At 50.2% G+C, this 25,416-nt stretch overlaps 1 protein-coding gene across 1 annotated transcript in view; it reads right to left on the bottom strand.

Moving 5' to 3' along the window:
* The window catches only part of LOC140409300 (dedicator of cytokinesis protein 2-like), a 1,572,852-nt gene that overhangs the window by 241,757 nt on the left and 1,305,679 nt on the right, over positions 1–25,416 (bottom strand). The window contains exon 35 of the mRNA XM_072497681.1: positions 7,394–7,550. Coding sequence (XP_072353782.1) covers positions 7,394–7,550 — 157 coding nt within the window. The remainder of the gene's footprint in view (positions 1–7,393; positions 7,551–25,416) is intronic.

Here is a 25,416-nt window from a genome sequence, read left to right as displayed (position 1 = left end):
TCGCTGCCGGAGGAGGTGGTGGAAGCAGGGACGATAGGGACATTTAAGGGACATCTTGACAAATACATGAATAGGATGGGAATAGAGGGATACGGACCCAGGAAGTGTAGAAGATTGTAGTTTAGTCGGGCAGCATGGTCGGCACGGGCTTGGAGGGCCGAAGGGCCTGTTCCTGTGCTGTACTTTTCTTTGTTCTTTGTTCTGCACTGTATGTTCTGTGTCTATGTCTATGACCCTGGATCTGTGAAGCGACTGTGATACACACTGTACTACCTTGCTGCCCTACATCCTGGCCATATTCCTGAAGACCGATGCTCCAGAACTAGCCACATCAAAAGCCAAGCTTTTTCAGTACATCTCCAACACTGGTATGAACTTGACAATGTGAAAAATTGCCAGCTATGTCGATAAAAGAACGGACACATCCAATCCGGTCAAACCAACTCGACAGTCGAGACTCGATCATCAACAGACATCCAATGAGGTTTCGCTTGGCAGCTGACAGGTCCTCAACATGGAGGTGTATGTTTAGGAGAACATACCAAATTTCCATCCAGAGGGAGGCTCAGTTGTTGAGACTGAGCTTCTTGGGGGAACGGAGTTTGCACAAGGAGGCTCTTTCACAGCTTGATTGTTTCTCTCCCAGTTCAGTCTGCCGGTAGGATCATCTGCTTCCCCAGTGGGGGACTGGGTGCTGATGGAAAGCGCAACGATAACATTGATCCATTGCCCTCATCAGTAAAATGGCGGAAGGTATCTTCGGCGATGCTATCAAGCAGCACTCACTCCGCAATACTCTGCTCACTGATGTTCAATTGAAATGCTGCCAGGGCCATTCAGCGCCTGACCTCATTCCAACCTTGGTCCAAACATGGACAAAAAAGCAGAACTCACGAGGTAGGCGAGAGGTAGGCGAGAGTGACAGCCTGTGACATTTGTCAAAGACTTTCAAGCCTCTGACATGCTCTTGTAGCCACAATATTTATATGGGTAAAGTTGCAGATCAATGGTAACCCTCAAAGGATGTTGATAGTGGGGGATTCAGTGGTGGCAATGCCATTGAATGTCAAGGTGGAGGGTGGTAGTTAAATTCTCTCTTGTTGGTCATTGCCTGGCACTTGTGTTGGATGAATTTTACTTGCTAAATATTGAAGGGGGGTTCAGCGATGAAACCTCTTAAAACTGAACAGCTAGCATGCCACTAGAGTAGTTTTACATAAGTTACTTTATTAAGGATTGAGATGAATTATAGGGAGAGTACTGAGTAATCATTATTAACCATTAAACATGTATTTTTAGGACATAGCAGTAATAATTAATCAAATAGGATCTAGGGTAGCTAACTTGACCAAAGGGACGTCACTTCTGATATCTTGTCTTTGTGAACCAATCCAGGATGCTGGTTCTGTTGTTCTGTTTCTCACAAACAATGAGCACAAGCTGCTGGGATTGTACATAGCTGTCAAGAAGAGGATTAATCATGGGTTGCTTGCAATTCTATTGGGTGAAGTTTGAACATTGCTTGCGATTCTATTGGATAAGTTTAAACATAGCAGCTTTAGGGATTGGATCGCATCCAACTGGGAAGAGCTATTGATTTTTGAAAGTTGCATATGTACTGAGTTTGGCCGCTATCCAGATCCATAGAAAGATCTTGGCAGCTATCCAGGTCTTATTTCTCATGTACATGAATGCAAGCTTGTAGAAAATACTTTCAGATTGTTGATGTGTCTGCTGCTCTTTGTTGAGCCACAGGAGAAAAGCTCACGTGGAAGTCGATTCAATACAAAGGCCTTGAAACCGCTCCTGCAAATAGCAGCCCAAGTCTGAATGTTTGTCTTATCTTACTGCTGCAGGAAGGCATAGGCTACTTGGGTGCCTGAAGAGTTGAGAGTGGAATTGAACATCATGCAATCATCAGCAAACATCGGCACTTTTGACGTTTGATGGAGGGAAGGTCATTGACGAAGCAGCCGAAGATAGTTAGGTCCAGGCCATTATCCTGAGGAACGCCTGCAGAGATGCCGTGGGTCTGAGACCTCCAACAGCCAGAAACAGCTAACTTTATGCTAGGTACAACTCCAACCAATGGATAGTTTCCCCCCCGATTCCCATTGCTGAGTGGCAAAGGTGGCTAACGTTGTGCCATAAGGCATGATAGGAAAGAGGACAATGGCTAACATTAAAAAGAGGCAAACGGAGAAAACTGAAGCTCTTTGCAGAATGACTTTGGTGGGAACCAGAGAACAACAAATTGCAACTGGACATTTCACTGATGCCACGTCTGTTGTGGAACATCGAGAACAAGGTTCAATGACACCTCGAAGCTGAACGTATGGTTTAACTTAAACCTTAGAAATGAGCAGCAGTTCCGAGATTCATCAACGGTATCACCGGGAACAACATTCGCAAGACGACATCAGACCTTGAGTTTGAAAGCTCACCACAGGCACCCTCCAGAGTGGGCCTGGCCAGTTCACTCGAGTATGTTTTTCAAGCTGAGAGTCTTGAAACTTATGTAACTCTTCAAATAACCACATAGCTGAAGTCTGAGAGAAATAATAAAAGCAGTCTAAAAGCAAATCAACCTGGCTCTGAGTATTCAATTTGTCTGCTTTTCTGAGTTGATGCCTTCCGTTGGGCACCGTCACCAGTGACAGTATTGCCGAGGTTACTTGGCGCCACACCGGGTCACATTTTCCTTGATGTCCAGGGCAGTACTTGTCACTCTGCTTCTAGAACTAAGCTCCTATGTTGAAGTTTGGACCAAGGCTGTACTGAGCTCAGCAGCATGGCGGCATGGTTTAAAAACGTTCTTTTATTAATTCTTGGGATGTGGGCGATGCTGGCTGTGCCAGCATTTATTGCCCATCCCTGAAGGCATTTAACAGACAATGACATTGCTGTGGATCTGGAGTCACTTGCAGGCCAGACCAGGTAAGGATGGCAGATTTCCTTCCCTAAAGGACATTAGTGAACCAGGTGGATTTTTACGACAATCGACAATGGATTCATGGTCACCTTTTCAACTTTTAATTCCAGATTTTTATTGAATTCAAATGTCACCATCTGCCATGGTGGGATTCGAACCCAGGCCCCAGAGCATGACTCTGGGTCTCTGGATTACTGGTACAGCGACAATACCACTATGCCACTTGCACAGTGGTTAGCACTGTTGCCTCACAGCACCAGGAACCTCGGTTCAATTCCAGCCTTGTGAAACTGCCTTTGTGAAGATTGCACCTTCTCCCAGTGTCTGCGTGGGTTTCATCCGGGCGCTCCGGTTTCCTCCCACAGCCCAAAGTTGCGCAGGTTTGGTGGATTGGCCATGACAAACTTCCCCTTAGTGTCAAAAGAAGTGCAGTCTGGGTGCGGTTACAGGAATAGGGCAGGGGAGTGGGCCTAGGTGGGGTGCTCTTTCAAAGGGTCGGTGCAGACTCTATGGGCCGAATGGCCTCCTTCTGCAACTCTCGGGATTCTATGGTCTGAGGTTCCCTGGCAGAACGCAAATCGATCATTGGTGGGTATTTCTGAGTAAGTGCTATCTTCTGTCGCTTTGCTGATGATTAACAGTGGGCTGATGGTGAGGTAATTTGATTTGATTTGTCCTGCTTTTTGTGGACAGGACAAACCTGCGCAATTTCCCCTATTGTCAGGTCGATGCCACCATCGTAGCTATGAAAAATTGAATTGAGGCTAAAACAAGTCGGAAAATAAAAAACTGGCATCAGTAAAAAAAAAAAGAGCATGAAGCTGTCACGTCTGATCATTCTTACAGCTCAACTGGTTCACTGGTGTATTTTAGGGGTGGAAACTTGTCATTGATCGCCAGCGCATGTCCGCTTGTGATTGCAACCCCACTGCGACGCTGCAAGAAATGCCTCTGCAGAGCAACTAAAGGAGTACCCTCATCTTAAGAAAGAATTTTCAAAAAAGGCATCCTTCGTTTCCACTTCCTCACGTTCCCTGGAATCCTCTTTCCCAAGATGCCATCCCCCACAGGCACCCTGTGAATCCTGCCTCAAAACGTTGCTGTGACATTTTCTCCGCACTGACGAACTTTCCAGAATTTTCTGTTCTTGTTTGGGAGTTCATTTACTCTCCAATGCTGTCCGTTAATGCGGAAGCATTTAACATGACCATGAATGTGCAAATGTTAACCTTTCTACTCCCTCTCTCGTCATTCCCCATCATTGGCGCCTCTCAACTTAATGAGCACAGACTTTAGCTCAATATTTAAAATAAATCATGGTTAATTGTTATCAGAGAAAGGCTAGCAGAACAAATATCATAATAAGCAATAAATGTCAGAGTGATTCATCCATCCTGAATTGTTTTATTAATGATTTGCAAAAAATAAAAGATACAGCAGGCACCATGCTGGAAGAGGGAATCCTACAGCAAACTAAATTGTTTATTTTTCTGATATAAACGAAGGGATTTGGCAAAATACGTCTCTCAAGTGGTAATGAGTGCCTGAATGCATCTTCCATGTCAAAGATCTTGTAGTTCACGGGGAAAAGAAAACACCCGAATTTCTTTGTTTTACAAACAAGGAGCGGGATTTTCCCCTCCCTGGCGGGGTGGACTCCTCCGCACCTTTAGGGCTAGGCCCACCCCGGAGTGGTTGGCACCCCGCCGGTTGGCATGGAAGGCCTTTGGCGCCACGCCAGCCGGGACCGAAGGGACTCTGCCGGCCAGTGCGAGTCCGCGCATGCGCGGGAGCTTCAGTGGCTGCTGACGTCATCCCCGCGCATGCACGGCGGGGGGGGGCTTCACCTACGCGTCGGCCATGGCGGAGGCTGATGGTCGGTGCGTAGGAAACGTGTGCCCCCACGGCACAGGCCCGCCCGCAGATCGGTGGGCCCCAATCGCGGGCCAGGCCACCATGGGGGCACCCCATGGGGCCAGATCGCCCTGCGCCCCCCCCCCAGGACCCCGGAGCCCACTCGCGCCGCCAGGTCCCGCCAGTAAGGGACCTGGTTCAATTTACGCCGGCGGGACTGGCAGAGAAGCAGCGGGACTTCGGCCCATCGCGGGCCGGAGAATCACCGGGGGGGGGGGGGGGGGGGGGGACCGACCGGCGCGATTCCCACCCCCGCCGAATCTCCAGTGCCGGAGAATTTGGCGGCCGGCGGGGGCGGGATTCACGCCGCCCCCCGGCGATTCTCCGACCCGGCGGGGGGGTCGGAGAATCCCGCCTAAGATATCAAAAGATTGGAATCTATGGCAAAACAGAACAAATTCAGCACAGAAGGAGGCGATTTTGGCCCACCGTGTTTATACTGCCAGGAAACAACATTTTCAGCTCTTGGTCCAGAGGTTACGTCACTCATGACGCAGAGGGGTAACACATCAGCATGGATAAAGGATTGGTTAGCTAACAGGAAGCAGAGAATAGGGATAAATGGGTAATTTTAGGTTGTCAGTGTCGTGTTGGGTGTTCTGGTCTACAAACAGGTCAACACGGCTGGAGATGGTGTAACTCTATTTTATTAACAACTCAACTGTAATAACATACTGTAAGCTTGGGATAATGCATTACCAGCTTATCTGTGGACCCTGTCCTATTACTATCTAGGTGTGGCACTCAACACATGGTGAATGTTTGAGAGGCAGGCTGTGAGCTCTGTGCTCTGAGCTGGCTGCTGCTAGAATGAGCAGTGGGGCAATTGAGCACAGTGTTGGCAAAGTCCTCATTTATTCCCGGCCAGTATACAGCCTCTCGGGCCTTCCGTCAGCCCTTGTCAACGCCGAGATGGCCTTCGTGCAGCTGTTCTAAGACAAGCCGGTGCATGCTGTATGGGATCACAATGCGGTCCAGATTCAGGAGGACACCATCCACGACTGCCAAGTCATCCGGAATGTTGCAAAACTGTGGGCATTGTCCCTTGAGCCACCCGTCTGTCATGTGGCCTCGAACCTCGAAGGGTAGGGTGGCTTTACGCGAGCTGTGCGTCACTTCGAGTTGGCACGACCCCGTGACGGGGATGACGTTGCCATTATAGTCGACCAGTTGACAGATGGATGGAAGAATTGCTGGCTTGACCCTCAGGGTTTGAAGTGCTGACCATGCGAGGAGATTGGCGGAGGCATCAGTGTCCAGGTGGAATGTGATCTGGGATCGGTTGACCGTCAGGGTGGCACACCACTCGTCGTCCGGATCAATGCTGTGCACCAACAGCGGCTGGTGCGTTCGACTCGGGGACAGCTTGTTCTTGTTGATGACAGCAATGCGGAAAGGCTCCCTGTCCTCAGTGTCACTGAATCGCGACTGTGGCAGTCCTTTCAAAGGCACAGCACCCAGGTTTGTCCAACTTAAAACAGAGGTGTCTTCATTGTATCGGGCACGTCCGCAGAGTGGAAGGTGGTCACATATCTAAGGACTCTGTGTGGTGAGTTAACCACCCGGCGATGCCCCGTCCCCGACCGGCCGATTTCCCGACTGCGTGTAACACGCGTGTTCTCACCCGTCGTGCACTCAGCATTGGGGCTGCGGACTCAGTCCAGCGCCGCCACAGTCGGGGGAGGTCCGATCTGCGGGCAGGGGCGGCTTTATTCGGGGCTGGGGATACTGTGGGGAGGTGGTCTGGGGCGCCCAAAGGGGGGGGGGGGAACTATTTTTGCGGTGCTCCATGAAGCATGGCGCGGCCGCTGTAGGCCGCCGCCGTGCGCATGCGCGGCCGCTGATCCGGCAATGCTCCGGGCCATATCGGCAGCTAGAGCTTCGAGCTCCACGCTGCCTCCCTGCTATCACCGCCCCCCCCTCCCCCCCCTCCCTCCCTCCCCGGAGCAGGGAATCGGTGGCCGTTTTGCACCAGTTTTCCTGGCGTAAAACACCACCGCTTTCACGCTGGCCACCACAACGACCAGTGACTACGGCAGCGTGGCGACAGACGCCTATGCCAAAAACAAGAAGACACTTGGTAACGTCATGTGCAGCACTTATGGCAGAACCTGACTCTCAAGGGTTGGCCTCTTCGGGCATCAGCAAAAGTGTGACCTGTGAAGGCACCCGAGCTGAGATGGATTTGCTTGCTGCCTATTCCCAATCTTTGCTGTCGATGGGAGAGAGTCAGAAAGAGAAAATACTAGATTTATTTAATTCACAAAATTTAAATTCTCCAGCTGCTGTGTTGGGATTTAAACTCACATCTCCAGATAATTCCATTTGATGCACTAATTCAGTATGCTACCATATCCCAAAGATGGCTAACTAGTCAGTTTTCTCTGTAGTTATTTTGTGATCCTGTGATCAGCTGCCCCAGGTAATAAATTGTAATCCATTGTGTAACTGTTGCAATAGCTAATCATTTCTTCCCCCTGATATGAAAGTGTTTCATGAGAAGAGTAACGATTCTGATTCGACTTCACAATGACCTCTGTCACTTACCAAAAGATTTACAGTGCAACTCATGCTGTGCGCCTGGTTCTCATCGTTCATTACAGTCCTGTAGTCCAGCAGCCTTGCCAGCAGGCCGGTTACCAGGGCAACAAACGTTTCACCTTGCTTCTCCAGGTGTTGATTTATTCTGCAGTGTTTCAATAGGCTGAATTAAAACAAAGACAAAATATATGATAAATTGTCGGCTTTTCCGAGGAATCAGAACATAACCCCGTGACTGATGTGTCTGAGGGATGCATAGGATGGTGGATGCGATTCAGAGCCCTTTGCTCCTCAATGATGGTCACGTAATGAGGGAACTCCAACTCCTATTTCTTTCCAATGCTGTTTTTTAAGCACACAACACTAGTTGTCTCTTTGCAAAAAATATTTCCCAGAAATCATTTACCTATTTCCATCTTTGGCACTGGACATTCGCAGATCCGATTATTGTCGGTTTTGAAAAAGGAGAGATTTGCATTTGTGCAATCCAGTGCTTTCTCACATTGCTTTGGAACAGCTCAAAATACTTCCCTTAAGATGATTTATATTTCAGTATCCTGAACAACTAGCCAGCATTGGTGGAACACCTTTCATGACCCCTGGACATCTCAACATGCTTTACAGCCAATTAAGGGCAGCACGGTAGCATAGTGGTTAGCACAATTGCTTCACAGCTCCAGGGTCCCAGGTTCGATTCCCGGCTTGGGTCACTGTCTGTGCGGAGTCTGCACGTTCTCCCCGTGTCTGCGTGGGTTTCCTCCGGGTGCTCCGGTTTCCTCCCACAGTCCAAAGATGTGCAGGTTAGGTGGATTGGCCATGATAAATTGCCCTTAGTGTCCAAAAGTGCCCTTAGTGTTGGGTGGGGTTACTGGGTTATGGGGATGGGATAGGGTAGGGGTGTGGGGTTGGGTAGGGTGCTCTTTCCAAGAGCCGGTGCAGACTCGATGGGCCAAATGGCCTCCTTCTGCACTGTAAATTCTATGAAGTACTTTTCGCTGTTGCAATGATGGCATTGTGGCCCTCAATATGTGCACAGCAAGTTTTCGCCGCAACTGCGCGGCCAGTTAATCTGTTTTTGTGATTCTAACCAAGGTATTGGTGTTGGTCAGAACACCGGGGATAACCCCGTGACACCTGCACTTCAAAATAGTGCCTTGGGATCTCTCACATCTACCTGAAGCCAGCAGGGCTCCATTGCTTTCTCTCACAAGACTGCATTCCCACAGTTCAACATCTGTTCAATATCTGTTCTCGCCAACTCTGCAAGTGCGGCAAGAATGCACTGAAGGATTTGCTCAGATTATGGGCTTAAGTCCGAATGAGGAATTCACGGAGTGCGACGATGTGTTAATAGGGCGGATATCCAAAGCATGCATTCACCCTCGCATTATTGCCAACACGTCCTGAGCAAGTGGACTGACCCAGGAATATTCCGTTGGGATGGGTTCAGTCAGCTTGCCGGTCCTGAAGCTTACTAACAGAGATTGTACCCGTCCCCCGGCAAGGGTCTGTGTGCCTTCTCTCACTTGGCACACCAACTGCTTTTGGTATGTCAGGTTCTCCATCTGAAGCCAGGAGTGAGGCCCTATAGGTTCTTCTGCCCCTCCCGCAGCCTGTCCTTTACCTCATAACCGCAGATGAAAGTTCCACTCTGCACAAGTCAAATCCAAAGCCAATAGGAATGGCCATGGGACCAAAACTGGAGGTTCTAAAATCTGATACCCCCTCATGTAATTTCTGAGCTGTGTTTTCATATCTATCTACCATAGAAAGGTTACGATGAAGAAAGAGGCCATTCATCCCATTATATCAGCGCCAGCAAACAAAAAAGAGAAAAAATCATCTATCCACTCATTTTGATCTCATCTTCCAGCCCCTGGTCCCTATCCTTGCTGGTCGCAGCACTTCAGATGCAGATCCAAGTACCTTTTAAATGAGCTGAGCGTTTCACCCTCAACCACAACTCAAGCGGTGAATTCCAGATCCCCACCACTATCTGGGTGAAAAAGCATTTCCCCATGTCCCCTCTAAGCCTTCTAGCAATCACCTTAAATCTATAGTACCCTCGTAACTGACCCTGGTAACAGAATCATAGAATCATAGAATTTACAGTGCAGGAGGAGGCCATTCGGCCCATCGAGTCTGCACCGGCCCTGACAAAGAGCACCCTACTGAAGCCCACGTATCTACCCTATTTCCATAACCCAGTAACCCCCACTTAACATTTTTTGGACACTAAGGGCAATTTATCATGGCCAATCCACCTAACTTGCACATCTTTGGACTTGTGGGAGGAAACCAGAGCACCCGGAGGAAACCCAAGCACACACGGGGAGAACATGCAGACTCCGCACACAGCTAGGAGGAACAAATCTTTCTTATTTACCCCTGTTTGCGCCCCTCGTAATTTTGTACACTTCAATTAGGTCACCACTCAACCTCCTCTGTTGTAAGGAAAAGAACCCCATCCTATGCAATCTTTTCTCATAGCTGCAATTTTCAAGCTCTGGCAACATTCTTGTAAATCTCCTCTGCATTCGCTCCAGAACAATTATGTCCTTCCTGTAATGTGGTGACCAGAATTGTACTCAAAATTCCAGCTGTGACCAGCGTTTTAGACACTTTCATCATTACACCCCTGTTTTTGTACTCAATACATTGTCCAATAAAGGAAAACATTTCACAGGCGTTCTTAACCACCTGTACTGCCACATTCAGGAACCTGCGGACATGTACTCCAAGGTCTCTCAATTCCTCAATCCCTCTCAATATCTTCCCATTTATTGAATGTTCCCAGACTTTGTCTGCCCATGGAAATGCATTATTTCACACTTTTATTGATTGGATTCCATTTTGCCACTTCTCTGCCCCCTCAACCAAACCACCGACATAATTCTGCAGACAACAATTATCCTCTTCACCATCAACTACACGGCCAATTTTTGTGTAATCTGCAAACTTCCTGTTCATACCTCCCATATTTAAGTCCAAATCAATGATATATACAACAAGAGCCCTGTGAGGCAGTCTTGTCCTGTACCTGAGTGCTGAATTTGGTGCTTTTTGAGTGCGATAGTGAGAGTTTGGTGACCGAGGGAGTTAGGTGAGGAGGGAGTAAGGTGCTCCTTTCATTTTGTTTCCGACATTTCCGCAAAGAGTGCAAAGAGAGCCAGGTGTTTACAGGAAGTGTAGCTGACTGGGAGCAGAGTCGGAGGGCGGAGATCTAGTTAGTCCACACAGCAGCTATATTCTTTAAGGTAAGAGGGGATGGAGGCTAGGCCAGTTACATGCTCCTCCTGTAGGATGTGGGTGGTGAGGGATACCACCGGTGTCCCCACTGACTATACCTGCGGGAAGTGCACCCAACTTCAGCTCCTCAAAGACCGTGTTAGGGAACTGGAGCTGAAGCTGGATGAACTTCGGATCATCCGGGAGGCAGAGGGGGTGATTGAGAAGAGTTACAGGGAGGTAACCACACCCAAGGTACAGGACAAGAATAGCTGGGTTACAGTCAGGGGGAAAAAAACAAACAGGCAGACAGTGCAGGGATCCCTCGTGGCCGTTCCCCTTCAAAACAAGTATACCGTTTTGGATGCTGTTGGGGGGGATGACCTACCGGGGGAAGGCCCTAGCGGCCAGGTCTCTGGCACTGAGTCTGGCTCTGGGGCTCAGAAGGGAAGGGGGGAGAATAGAAAAGCAATAGTTGTAGGAGATTCAATGGTTAGGGGAATAGATAGGAGATTCTGTGGTCGCGAGCGAGACTCCCGGAAGGTATGTTGCCTCCCGGGTGCCAGGGCCAGGGATGTCTCGGATCGTGTCTTCAGGATCCTTAAGGGGGAGGGGGAGCAGCCAGAAGTCGTGGTGCACATTGGTACCAACGACATAGGTAGGAAAAGGGGTGTGGAGGTAATAAACAAGTTTAGGGAGTTAGGCTGGAAGTTGAAAGTCAGGACAGACAGAGTTGTCATCTCTGGTTTGTTGCCGGTGCCACGTGATAGCGAGGCTAGGAATAGGGAGAGAGTGCAGTTCAACACGTGGCTGCAGGAATGGTGTAGGAGGGAGGGCTTCAGGTATTTGGATAATTGGAGCGCATTCTGGGGAAGGTGGGACCTGTACAAGCAGGACGGGTTGCATCTGAACCAGAGGGGCACCAATATCCTGGGAGGGAGGTTTGCTAGTACTCTTCGGGAGGGTTTAAACTAATTTGGCAGGGGAATGGGAACCGGATTTGTAGTCCAGCAACTAAGGTAGCTGATATTCAGGACGCCAAAGCATGTAATGAGGCAGTGGGGAAGGGAACACTGACAAAGGAGAGTATTTGCAGGCACGGAGATGGGTTGAAGTGTGTATACTTCAACGCAAGAAGCATCAGGAATAAGGTGGGTGAACTTAAGGCATGGATCGGTACTTGGGACTACGATGTGGTGGCCATCACGGAAACTTGGATAGAAGAGGGGCAGAAATGGTTGTTGGAGGTCCCTGGTTATAGATGTTTCAATAAGATTAGGGAGGGTGGTAAAAGAGGTGGGGGGGTGGCATTATTAATTAGAGATCGTATAACAGCTGCAGAAAGGCAGTTCGAGGAGTATCACCCTATTGAGGTAGTATGGGTTGAAGTCAGAAATAGGAAAGGAGCAGTCACCTTGTTAGGAGTTTTCTATAGGCCCCCCAATAGTAGCAGAGATGTGGAGGAACAGATTGGGAAACAGATTTTGGAAAGGTGCAGAAGTCATAGGGTGGTAGTCATGGGCGACTTTAACTTCCCAAATATTGAGTGGAAACTCTTTAGATCAAATAGTTTGGATGGGGTGGTGTTTGTGCAGTGTGTCCAGGAAGCTTTTCTAACACAGTATGTAGATTGTCCAACCAGAGGAGGGGCAATATTGGATTTAGTACTGGGTAATGAACCAGGGCAAGTGATAGATTTGTTAGTGGGGGAGCATTTTGGAGATAGTGACCACAATTCTGTGACTTTCACTTTAGTAATGGAGAGGGATAGGTACGTGCAACAGGGCAAGGTTTACAATTGGGGGAAGGGTAAATACGATGTTGTCAGACAAGAATTGAAGTGCATAAGTTGGGAACATAGGCTGGCAGGGAAGGACACAAGTGAAATGTGGAACTTGTTCAAGGAACAGGTGCTACGTGTCCTTGATATGTATGTCCCTGTCAGGCAGGGAAGAGATGGTCGAGTGAGGGAACCATGGTTGACAAGAGAGGTTGAATGTCTTGTTAAGAGGAAAAAGGTGACTTATGTAAGGCTGAGGAAACAAGGTTCAGACAGGGCATTGGAGGGATACAAGATAGCCAGGAGGGAACTGAAGAAAGGGATTAGGAGAGCTAAGAGAGGGCATGAACAATCTTTGGCGGGTAGGATCAAAGAAAACCCCAAGGCCTTTTACACATATGTGAGAAATATGAGAATGACTAGAGCGAGGGTAGGTCCGATCAAGGACAGTAGCGGGAGATTGTGTATTGAGTCTGAAGAGATAGGAGAGGTCTTGAACGAGTACTTTTCTTCTGTATTTACAAATGAGAGGGGCGATATTGTTGGAGAGGACAGTGTGAAACAGATTGGTAAGCTCGAGGAAATACTTGTTAGGAAGGAAGATGTGTTGGGCATTTTGAAAAACTTGAGGATAGACAAGTCCCCCGGGCCTGACGGGTTATATCCAAGGATTCTATGGGAAGCAAGAGATGAAATTGCAGAGCCGTTGGCAATTATCTTTTCGTCCTCACTGTCAACAGGGGTGGTACCAGGGGATTGGAGAGTGGCGAATGTCGTGCCCCTGTTCAAAAAAGGAACTAGGGATAACCCTGGGAATTACAGGCCAGTTAGTCTTACTTCGGTGGTAGGCAAAGTAATGGAAAGGGTACTGAAGGATAGGATTTCTGAGCATCTGGAAAGACACTGCTTGATTAGGGATAGTCAGCACGGATTTGTGAGGGGTAGGTCTTGCCTTACAAATCTTATTGAATTCTTTGAGGAGGTGACCAAGCATGTGGATGAAGGTAAAGCAGTGGATGTAGTGTACATGGATTTTAGTAAGGCATTTGATAAAGTTCCCCATGGTAGGCTTATGAAGAAAGTAAGGAGGCATGGGATAGTGGGAAATTTGGCCAGTTGGATAACGAACTGGCGAACCGATAGAAGTCAGAGAGTGGTGGTGGATGGCAAATATTCAGCCTGGATCCCAGTTACCAGTGGCGTACCGCAGGGATCAGTTCTGGATCCTCTGCTGTTTGTGATTTTCATTAATGACTTGGATGAGGGAGTTGAAGGGTGGGTCAGTAAATTTGCAGACGATACGAAGATTGGTGGAGTTGTGGATAGTAAGGAGGGCTGTTGTCGGCTGCAAAGAGACATAGATAGGATGCAGAGCTGGGCTGAGAAGTGGCAGATGGAGTTTAACCCTGAAAAGTGTGAGGTTGTCCATTTTGGAAGGACAAATATGAATGCGGAATACAGGGTTAACGGTAGAGTTCTTGGCATTGTGGAGGAGCAGAGAGACCTTGGGGTCTATGTTCATACATCTTTGAAAGTTGCCACTCAAGTGGATAGAGCTGTGAAGAAGGCCTATGGTGTGCTCGCGTTCATTAACAGAGGGATTGAATTTAAGAGCCGTGAGGTGATGATGCAGCTGTACAAAACTTTGGTAAGGCCACATTTGGAGTACTGTGTACAGTTCTGGTCGCCTCATTTTAGGAAGGATGTGGAAGCTCTGGAAAAGGTGCAAAGAAGATTTACCAGGATGTTGCCTGGAATGGAGAGTAGGTCTTACGAGGAAAGGTTGAGGGTGCTAGGCCTTTTCTCATTAGAGCGGAGAAGGATGAGGGGCGACTTGATAGAGGTTTATAAGATGATCAGGGGAATAGATAGAGTAGACAGTCAGAGACTTTTTCCCCAGGTGGAACACACCATTACAAGGGGACATAAATTTAAGGTGAAAGGTGGAAGATATAGGAGGGATATCAGAGGTAGGTTCTTTACCCAGAGAGTAGTGGGGGCATGGAATGCACTGCCTGTGGAAGTAGTTTAGTCAGAAACATTAGTGACCTTCAAGCAGCTGTTGGATAGGTACATGGATTACGGGAAAATTATATAGTGTAGATGTATTTGTTCTTAAGGGCAGCACGGTAGCATTGCGGATAGCACAATTGCTTCACAGATCCATGGTCCCAGGTTCGATTTCGGCTTGGGTCATTGTCTGTGTGGAGTCTGCACGTCCTCCCCGTGTCTGCGTGGGTTTCCTCCGGGTGCTCCGGTTTCCTCCCACAGTCCAAAGATGTGCGGGTTAGGTGAATTGGCCAATGATAAATTGCCCTTAATGTCCAAATTGCCCTTGGTGTTGGGTGGAGGTGTTGAGTTTGGGTAACGTGCTCTTTCCAAGAGCTGGTGCAGACTCGGGGGGCCGAATGGCCTCCTTCTGCACTGTAGATTCAATGATAATCTATGATTAATCTAGGACAAAGGTTCGGCACAACATCGTGGGCCGAAGGGCCTGTTCTGTGCTGTATTTTCTATGTTCTATGTTCTATGTTTACACAGAAGGTGGTGAGTGCCTGGAACGTGTTGCTAGGGCAGGTTGTGGGAGCAGATACATTAACGTCATTCAAAAGGCATCTTGACAAACAGATTGATAGGATGGAGATAGCAGGATACGGCACAAGGAAGTGTTGAGGGTTTTGGCCAAGGTTGGTATCATGACAGGTACAGGCTTGGCGGGCCGATGGGTCTGTTCCTGTGGTGTATTGTTCTTTGCGAGCCCCACCACTTGTTCCATAAAACATCACCGGAAACGGTTTTCCTTTCACAAAAACAGTTGTTTTTGTTTCCTGTCACCACTGAGCCAATTTTGGATCCAACCTGCCACCTTCCCCTGTCTCCCATGGGTGGCATGGTCGCACAGTGGTTAGCACTTCTGCCTCACAGCACCAGGGACCCGGGTTCAATTCTGACCTCAGATCACTGTCTGTGTGGAGTTTGCTCATTCTCCCAGTGTCTGCGTGGGTTTCCTCCGGGTGCTCCGGTTTCCTCACACGGACGAAAGATGCGCAGGTTAGGTGGATTGGCCTTGTTAAAATTGCCCTTAAGTGTCCAAAGTTAGGGGATAAGGCAGAGGATTCAGGGGTGAAGTACAAAAGGAAATTGGGAAAGCAAAGAGACGATATGAAAAAATATTAGCAGTTAAAGTCAAAGCAAACCCAAAGATGTTTTACCCGTATGCTAAGCTCAAGAGAACAAGAGGGTAGGGCCTATCAGAGATGTATGTGGTAACCTGGTGGGCAAATTATTTGAAATACTTCTGAGAGACAGGATGAGCTGTCACTTAGAAATTGCCCTTAGTGTCCAAAATTGCCCTTAGTGTTGGGTGGGGTTACTGGGTTTTGGGGATGGGGTGGAGATGTGAGCTTGGGTAGGGTGCTCTTTCCGGGAGTCGGTGCGGACTCGATGGGCCGAATGGCCTCCTTCTGCATTGTAGATTCTATGATAATCTATGATAACTCTCACCTGGATTGCACCTTGAATGCTGCGGAAACAAATGCAGTGATAACCGTCAAAAAGAGGAATTGGATAGGTACTTGAAGGAGAAAATGTTGCAGGGCCTCTGGAAAAGAGCAGTGGAATGAGATGAACTGGATAGCTCTTTCACAAAGCCAATATAGACCGAGTCACTTCCTTCACTGCTGTTCCAACCCGTGGCTGCATTACTCTTTTGTCTATAAAACATCACCGGAAACTGTTTTCCTTTCACAAAAATATCCCTTTGTTTCCAGTCACCACTGAGCCAATTTTGGATCCAACCTGCCACCTTCCCGTGTCTCCCATGGGTGGCATGGCCGCACAGTGGTTAGCACTTCTGCCTCACAGCACCTCAAGTCCGCATACCACCAGCTCCCCATCCGCCCGAGTGACCGCAAGTACATGGCCTTCGAGGCAGACGGGCGGCTCTACCACTTCTTAAGGGTCCCATTCGGCGTCACGAACGGAGTCTCGGTCTTCCGGGCCACGTTCCCATACCTCGACAATGGAACCATCTGCGGCCATGACCAGCAGGACCACGACGTCGACCTCCGCAAATTCCTCCAGACCGCTAACGCCCTGAACCTCACCTATAATGAGGAAAAATGTGCAGGTCTTGAGCGACGCATCCGATGTAGCTCTGGCGGCCACTCTCAACCAAGCGGGCAGACCCGTGGCCTTTTTCTCCCAGACCCTCCACGCCTCAGAAATCCGCCACTCCTCAGTGGAAAAGGAAGCCCAAGCCATAGTGGAAGCTGTGCCACATTGGAGGCATTACCTGGCCGGCAGGAGATTCACTCTCCTCACTGACCAACGGTCGGTAGCTTTCATGTTCGATAATGCACAGCGGGGCAAAATTAAAAATGACAAGATCTTGAGGTGGAGGATTGAGCTCTCCACCTATAACTATGAGATCTTGTATCGTCTCGGAAAGCTGAACGAGCCGTCCGATGCCCTATCCCGCGGCACATGTGCCAACGCACAAGTAGACCGCCTCCAAGCCCTCCACGAGGGCCTCTGCCACCCGGGGGTCACTCGATTCTACCATTTTGTGAAGTCCCGCAACCTCCCCTACTCGGTTGAGGAGGTCCGTACAGCCACCAGGAACTGCCAAATCTGCGCAGAGTGCAAACCGCACTTTCAGGCCAGATAGAGCGCACCTGATAAAGGCTTCCCGTCCCTTTGAACGCCTCAGTTTGGATTTCAAAGGCCCCCTCCCCTCCACCGACCGCAACGCATATTTCCTGAACGTGGTGGACGAGTACTCCTGTTTCCCCTTCGCCATCCCCTGCCCCGACATGACAGCGGCCACAGTCATTAAAGCTCTCGTCACCATCTTTACACTGTTCGGTTTCCCCGCGTACATCCATAGCGACAGGGGGTCCTACTTCATGAGTGACGAGCTGCGTCAGTTCCTGCTCAGCAAGGGCATTGCCTCGAGCAGGACGACCAGCTACAACCCCTGCGGAAATGGTCAGGTAGAGAGGGAGAATGGTACGGTCTGGAAGACTGTCCTACTGGCCCTACGGTCCAGACATCTCCCAGTTTCCCGGTGGTAGGTAGTCCTCCCGGATGCCCTCCACTCCATCCGGTTGCTACTGTGTACCACCACTAACCAAACGCCCCACGAGCACCTCCTTGTCTTCCCTAGGAAGTCCTCCTCCGGAACGTCGCTGCCGACCTGGCTGGCAGCCCCAGGACCCATCTTGCTCCGAAAACATGTGCGGGCGCACAAATCGGACCAGTTGGTCGAGAGGTTTCACCTTCTCCACACAAACCCTCAGTACGCCTACGTGGCGTGCCCCGACGGCCAACAGGACACGGTCTCCCTACGGGACCTGGCGCCCGCCGGAAACACACACACACTCCCAACACCCATCACCCCCTCCCTGCCACCGGCGCACCCCACGACCACCCCCTTCCCGGGTGGATCGGTCCTCCTCCCGTGCATGCCAAGGAGTAAAGAAATAGGGACGAACAGCGCAATGCTCCCAGAGACGACAGTGCCCGAGCCAGCACCTGCACCACCACCGGGGCTGAGGCTATCGACAAGGACGACCAGGGCACCCGCTCGACTTGTGGAATCCGCGTGACACAACAAGAAAAGAAAAACAAACTTGTAAATAATTCTGACAACCTGCACATGGTTGACTGTTGGGCTAAATGCATAGCCACTGTACGAAATCAGTTCCAGGACCAGCCTTGTAAACCCCTACCACCATGCGAACCACCACCCCGTCGGGTTCTTTTTTAACAAGGGGTGAATGCGGTGGTATGTATTAGGGGTAGTACGGTACCTGTGAAGCCGAGAGGCTATTGGCTGACAGGTCCAGGATCCTGGTTGGATCTGCCGCCTGCTGGCTCTGCCCTGAAGGTGGAGTATAAGAGCTCAAATTCTCCCAGCAGCCCCATTCTGTAACTGAGCTGCTGGGGAACAAGTCTTGCTGAATAAAGCCTCGATTGATTTCATCTCTTCTCGACTTGAGTGAGTAATTGTTGCGCTACAGGATGCAATCTAACGGAAATTAAACAGTATCCGGTGTCGAGTCCGTTTAGCCAGGTGTTTCCTGGCACCGGAAGTGCCAAGAATGACCCTGCTATTAAATGAGACACTGCGTTCAGAGGAACGCCCCACTGAGGCCTCACTTAGCCTCATTTCCTGTACTAAGGAGCTCAGTTGGCTGGTGCCCTGATCTCATGGTGCCTGGGTGGCATTGGGGCATGCCAGGATACCACCCTGCCCAGAGCCCAACCACCCAGGGGCCCCGGATCGCCAGGGAAACCCCCCTGCCCCCCTAAGTGCCGGTACGCCTGGTCCGTGTTGGTGGAGAGCAGTGCTAAATGGCGCTCGTTCAGGGTATGGGAATTTTGGCCTGCCCATTTTGTTTTTTAAGAAAGTTTTTATTGGGTTTGAGACATGGTATATAGACAGATGTACACACAGAGAAACCAAAAAAAATAACAAAAACACTACGCAACTAAAAAACCACTGGGTGGGAAAATAAAAACAGGGGAAGTGTCTATACGGAGAAGCAACGAAGGGAAAGTTTCATTACACATGCCATGGCGGGGGGGGGGGCTTTCTCCCCCCCCTTCTTCTCTTTCTTTTTAAAATACATACAGAACATGCAAAACAGAACTGGGTGGGAGGGGCGCCTGGGTGCTGCCCCTGATGTTACTTGCTTCTCCCGGTTGGTTTTCCTTTTTGTTTTTGTGTGCTTGCGTCTGCATCGGCCGTCTGTCGTTCCACCCTCTTGTACTTTCTCACTCCCTTTTGCCCCGCTGTGTTTGTTGTGGTCGTTGTCATTTCCCGTGCTCTCCTTTCAGTTTGTGTTACCTCCTCTTTCCCCCCCCCCCTCTGGCTCCCCTCTATTATCCTCTTCCCTTTGTCCTTCTTCCTGCCGCTCCCTTTCTCCGGTTCCCTTCCCCCCCTCCCTCTCCCCTCCCCTCCCTCTCTGCAGCTCCCCTTTCTTTTCCGCTGTGTTTGGTTACCCCTTCTTGCATTGCTCCACCCCCCCATCCCTCCTCCACGGGGTCCTCCCTCCCTTCCCTCTCTATTCTCCTGTCTTGTCTACTTTCCCTGGCTCTTGGCTACTTGATTATTTATTTGTTTGTTGGCCACAAACAGGTTCGTGGGTGAATGGCTCCCATGTTCTGAGGAAGGCATCGTCTGACCCTCGGATGGCGAATTTGATTTTCTCCATTTGGAAAGATTCTGAGAGGTCGGGCATCCAGTCTGCAGCTTTGGGTGGTGCTGCTGGCCGCCAGCCGAGCAGGATTCTACGGCGGGCGATCAGGGAAGCAAAGGCAAGGGTGTCCGCCCTCCTCCTCATGAAGAGATCTGGCTGGTCTGATAACTCGAAGACTGCCACTTTCGGCACGGTTCCACCCTCATCTCTACCATTTTGGACATTGCCTTGAAGAAGACTGTCCAATACCCAGCAAGTCTGGGGACGACCAGGACATATGGGCATGGTGGGCATGGCCTCTGTTCACACCTGCCCTCCACCTCCGGGATGCACCTACTCAATAGGGTTCTTGTTAAGTGGGCTCTATGTACCACCTTTAGTTGCGCGAGGTTGAGCCTCGCGCATGTGGAGGTGGAGTTGACCCTGTGTAATGCTTGGCTCCAGAGTCCCCACCCTATTTCCTCCTCGTTGCACGCAGTACAGCGTCAGCCCTCTCTAGCAGTCGTTTGTACATGTCGCGACAGTTTTCTCTACCTAGAATGTTTGCGTCTATTAATTCCACTAGTAGCGTCTGTCAGGGTGGTCGCGGGTACCTCCCTGTCGTCTTCCGTAGGAAGTTTATAAGCTGCAGGTATCGGAGTTTGTTGCCCTTAGCCAGCTGGAATCTTTCCGTCAGTTCGTCCATTGTTGCGATCCTGCTGTCGGTGTATAGGTCCCTGACTGTCAGTGTCCCCCCCCCCTGTCTCCACCTTTTAAAGATGGCGTCAGTGAGCGCTGGTGTGAACCTATGGTTGTTGCAGATGGGGGCTTTGTCGGACATTTCGGTCAGGCCGAATTGCTGCCGCAACAGGTTACAGGTCTGGAGGGCGGCTACCACCACTGGGCTGCTGAAGTGTTTTTTGGGTGGGGATGAGAGTGCCGCCGTGGCGAGGGCCCGGAGTGAGGCCCCCCTGCAGGAGGCCTCCTCCGCACGCATCCACTCGGCTTCTGGTTTCTTAATCCATCCCATTACTCTTTCTGCTGTCGTCGCCCAGCGGTAGTACTGTAGGTTTGGGAGGGATAGCTTTGTTTTCTGTCGGACCTTCTTTGAGGTCTTAGCATTCTTCCCCCCACCCATACAAATGCCATGATTAATTTGTCCAGTGAGTTGAACAAGGCCTTGGGGATATAGCTCGGGATGGATCTAAGTAGGAAGAGGTACTTGGGCAGAACATTGGTCCCGCCCATTGTTGGCGGGATACAGATCGTGATGCTTTGCAAGATCTCATTAGATCTCACAAGGCCTGTCATGGGATTTAATGCATCCAGCATCACGTGTGACAAGGCAGGTAGATTGGGCTCCAATTCCAACTGCATCATGGTCACTATCTCCAGTATGGCAGCCCACTGCTACTTCATTGACTTGCCTGGTGTCACTTCCTAAGACTTAAATCTAGAATTGCCCTCCCTCTCATTGGTCTTCTCACATGCCATGTAAAAATGCTCTCTTGAATGTGGTTCAAGAGTTTCTGTGCCCTTCGCACTATTCATATCCCAATTGATATTCGGGTAGTTGAATTCACCAACTTGGCACTCAGCAATCCACCTACATATTTGTTCCTCTAACTTCCTTTCGCCATGTGTAGTACTCTCAAATTACATTCATGCAGCAGAGGCTTTTGTTTGGAGGCAGCCTTGGCTTGCGACAGACACAGAGAAAGCTTCAGGGTTTCCTCACACATCACTACAAAATCTGCTGAACATGTCAGCCGCTGGATCAGGTGTGAAGCAATCATTCTTCACCTCTGCTGGAAGCAGGGATGCTGCAATTAATTACACATCTTGCAGTTTTATTTCAGCTGACAAGTGTTCTTTATCAGCTGCTGTTCTTCAACGAGACTGAAGAGACTCGTTGGAAAACAATACAAACTTGCTGTCCGTAGACAGGAGAGGGTAGTTTTGAATGCCCTCCCACGAAGCAAGTTTGGAGACGAGCACGGGGGTGTATCCAGTCAGGACGGAGGGTGTAGGGTGTAGGGTGCCCCCCCCCCCCCCTTTGCACCTCTGCCCCAATTGAGACTCATGAATTCCCTCGCTATTCAGATGCTAATTGAGGGCAGTAAATGTTGCTATATGGGGAGACTGTTGGGTGTGCTTGCAGGCTTATGGAAATGGGGGTGGTGGGTTCCATTGTGACAGGTACTGAATGCCTGATTGAGGGACCCAACATAGATAAGGGGAACCCTTCTTGTTGTGTTGGGTGTTCCGATACACAAACGAACCAACACGGTTGTAGATGGTACAACTCTGTTTTTTATTCTGTACAATAATAACTATTAACTTCTGGCTGTGGTTCGTACTTCACCAGTTAACCTGTGGACCCAGCCCTAGCATTCTCTTAGTGAGGCACTCAGCACATGGTGTATGTCTGAGTGGCACGCTGTGAGCTCTGTGCTCTGAGCTATCTCCTGGTAGAATGAGCGGGAACTGTGGTGTTCCCTGTTTTATAGTGTGTGTGCTCTCACTGGTGATTGGCTGTGATGTTGTGTGTGTGTTGATTGGTCCATCCACCTGTCCATCAGTGTGCGCGTGTGACTGCACCATGATATGTTAATATGGATATCATGACATCCCCCTTTTCACAAGGATATGTGCCTACATGGTAATAAATATTGGTGTGTACTGAGTATGTGTGTGCAATATTTACAACATGTACATGAGGCTAAACTATATACATAGGAAGGTGTCAGGTGCAACACAGCAAAGAGGTTGTACCACAAACAAAACAAGTGCAATCATCAAATATCGAAAGAGAACTCCTGGAATGCCAAAAAAAAAATAGCACGTTAACATTATTGCACAACAATTCAGTGAGTCCAATGTGCGAACAGGCTCATAAGTCAAGTCTCTCAGGTGGGTGACGAATTCGGGTTGACCGCCTCAAGGGTGGGTCAGGATCCACCGGCTGAGGAATGGGCCTGGCCAGGGGCGAGAGAGGAATAGGCAGAGTGGCAAGAAGCTCCACGAAGTCGACATTAGGGACAACAGGAGGGCGTGGCACCGGTGCATGATCACGTAGCGAGTGTGGAAGCAGCCGAAGGGCCCGCCGATTACGCCGGTGAATGGAGCCATCAGGCATGCGAACCAGGAACAAGCGGGGAGCCACGCGGCGGAGAACCGCGGCAGTTGCCGACCAGCCACCCTCCGGTAGGTGTATGCGGACGTTGTTTTCAGGCGCCAGGGCAGGAAGATCAGTTGCCCGAGTGTCATGTGCCACCTTCTGCTGAGCACGCTGCTGTCGCATTCTTTGCAGTACTGGAGCATGGTCGGGTTTAGGAACATGAATGGACGGCACAGTGGTCTTGAGGGCGTGACCCATCAACAGCCGGGCTGGTGAGAGGCCTGTGGACAGTGGGGCCGAGCGATAGGCCAGCAGGGCTAAACAGAAGTCAGATCCGGCATCAGCAGCCTTGCAGAGGAGCCGCTTCACAATATGGACGCCCTTTTCCACCTTGGCATTCGACTGGGGATGCAAAGGGCTGGTCGTCACGTGTGTGAAGCCATATGAAGCAGCAAAAGAAGACCATTCTTGGCTCGTAAAACAGGCGAGCGAAGGTTTCTTTACATGCTCTGATTGCAGCTGATGATGTCAAGTCGTGCAGGCGTATGACCTCCGGTTAATTGGAAAAATAGTCAATTATAATGACGTAGTCCCTGCCGAGCGCATGAAAAAGGTCCACACCCACCTTCGCCCAGGGGGACGTTACCAACTCATGGGGCTGAAGTGTTTCAGGGGGTTGCGCCGGCTGAACCTTTGTCATGGTGGGGCAGTTGAGCACCATGTTGGCGATGTCGTCGCTGATGCCCGGCCAGTACACAGCTTCTCGGGCCCTCCGCCTGCACTTTTCAACCCCAAGATGGCCTTCGTGCAATTGTTCGAGGACAAGCTGGTGCATGCTGTGTGGGATCACAATCCGGTCCAACTTTAGGATGACACCATCAATGACGGCCAAGTCATTTCGGACATTATAGAATTGTGGGCACTGCCCCTTGAGCCACCCTTCCGTCATGTGGCGCATCACACGTTGTAGAAGGGGGTCAGCTGCAGTCTCACGGCGAATGTGGGCCAGACTTGCATCAGTATCAGATTGGCCGATGTGAAGGCTACTTGTGCGTCGACCTGACAAACGAACTCCCCCGATTTGGGCTGTGCTCACTGCTCTGAATAGGGCATCCGCAATGATGAGGTCCTTTCCCGGGGTGTAGACAAGTTGGAAGTCGTACCTCTGGAGCTTGAGCAGAATGCGCTGGAGGCGAGGGGTCATCTCGTTGAGGTCCTTTTGTATGATGCCGACCAGGGGGCGATGGTCGGTCTCCACGGTGAACTGCGGAAGACCATACACATAGTCGTGGAATTTATCTATGCCGGTTAACAAACCCAGGCACTCCTTCTCGATCTGCGCATAGTGCTGTTCTGTGGGGGTCATGGCCCGCGAGGCATAGGCGACCGGGGCCCATGATGCAGTGTCGTCCCATTGCAGGAGTATCGCCCCAATGCCGGACTGGCTGGCATCAGTCGAGATCTTTGTGTCTCGAGTAGTGTCGAAGAACGCCAATACCGAGGCGGTGGTGAGCTTGATCTTGAACTCCTCCCCTTCCTTCTGGTGTGCGGGCAGCCACTGGAATTCCGTAGTCTTCTTCACCAGGTGGCGAAGAGCCGTTGTGTGCGAGGCAAGGTTGGGAATAAACTTCCCCAGGAAGTTGACAATCCCGAGAAAACGTAGCACTGCCTTCTTGTCTGCCGGCTGCGGCATGGCTGCAATAGCTGCCACTTTGTCGGCATCCGGACGCACCCCTGACCGGGATATGTGGTTCCCCCAGAAACCTTGGCTCAGTTTGGCCAAAAGAACACTTGGCTCGGTTGAGGCGCAGGCCGTGATCTTGTATCCGTGCAAAGACACGCTGGAGACGACTGATATGCTCCTGTGGTGTGGTGGACCAGATGATGACGTCGTCAACATAGATGCGCACCCCTTCGATGCCCTCCATCATCTGTCCCATGATTCAATGAAACACCTCGGATGCCGAGATGATGCCAAACAGCATCCTATTGTAGCAGTATCTGCCAAAGGGAGTGTTGAAGGTGCACAGCTTCCTGCTGGACTGATCCAGCTGAATCTGCCAAAAACCCTTTGAGGCATCAAGCTTGGTAAAAATTTTAGCCCGGGCCATATCGCTCGTGATTTCTTCCCATTTGGGTATGAGGTAGTGTTCCCTCATGATGTTATTTTTCAGGTCTTTCGGGTCGATGCAGATCCGGAGCTCGCCAGAGGGCTTTTTAACGCACACCATGGAGCTGACCCATGGCGCAGGCTCCGTGACCCGGGAAAGCACTCCTTGGTCCTGCAGATCCTGCAGTTGCTGCTTTAGGCGGTCCTTGAGTGGTGCTGGGACTCTACGAGGTGCGTGAATGACCGGGGTGGCGTCCGGTTTGAGCCGTATTCTGTAAGTGTAGGGCAGTGTGCCCATGCCTTTGAAAACCGACTGGTTGTGGGTGAGGAGCGAGTGGAGCTATGCCCTAAAGTCTGCATCCGGGAAATCGGACGTGCCTTCTGGAGACAGAGTGTGTACCCGCTGAACGAGGTGGAGGATCTTGCATGCCTGTGCTTCGAGGATCCAACTATCTCAAAAGACAGTGTGGCTGTGTATGAATTGTGTGTGCAACCTCGAGCTGTCAGGACCCCATAGCCGGGATAACATTACCGTTGTAATCGACCAACCGACAGTGGGATGGCCGAATCGGTGGTTTGACCTTCAAGGTGTAGAAGGCTGACCAT

Source organism: Scyliorhinus torazame, chromosome 3 (genome assembly GCF_047496885.1).
Source record: "Scyliorhinus torazame isolate Kashiwa2021f chromosome 3, sScyTor2.1, whole genome shotgun sequence".
NCBI lineage: Eukaryota > Metazoa > Chordata > Chondrichthyes > Carcharhiniformes > Scyliorhinidae > Scyliorhinus > Scyliorhinus torazame.
Note: the sequence above shows the minus strand (reverse complement) of the source record. Positions and strands in the feature narration are given on the sequence as shown.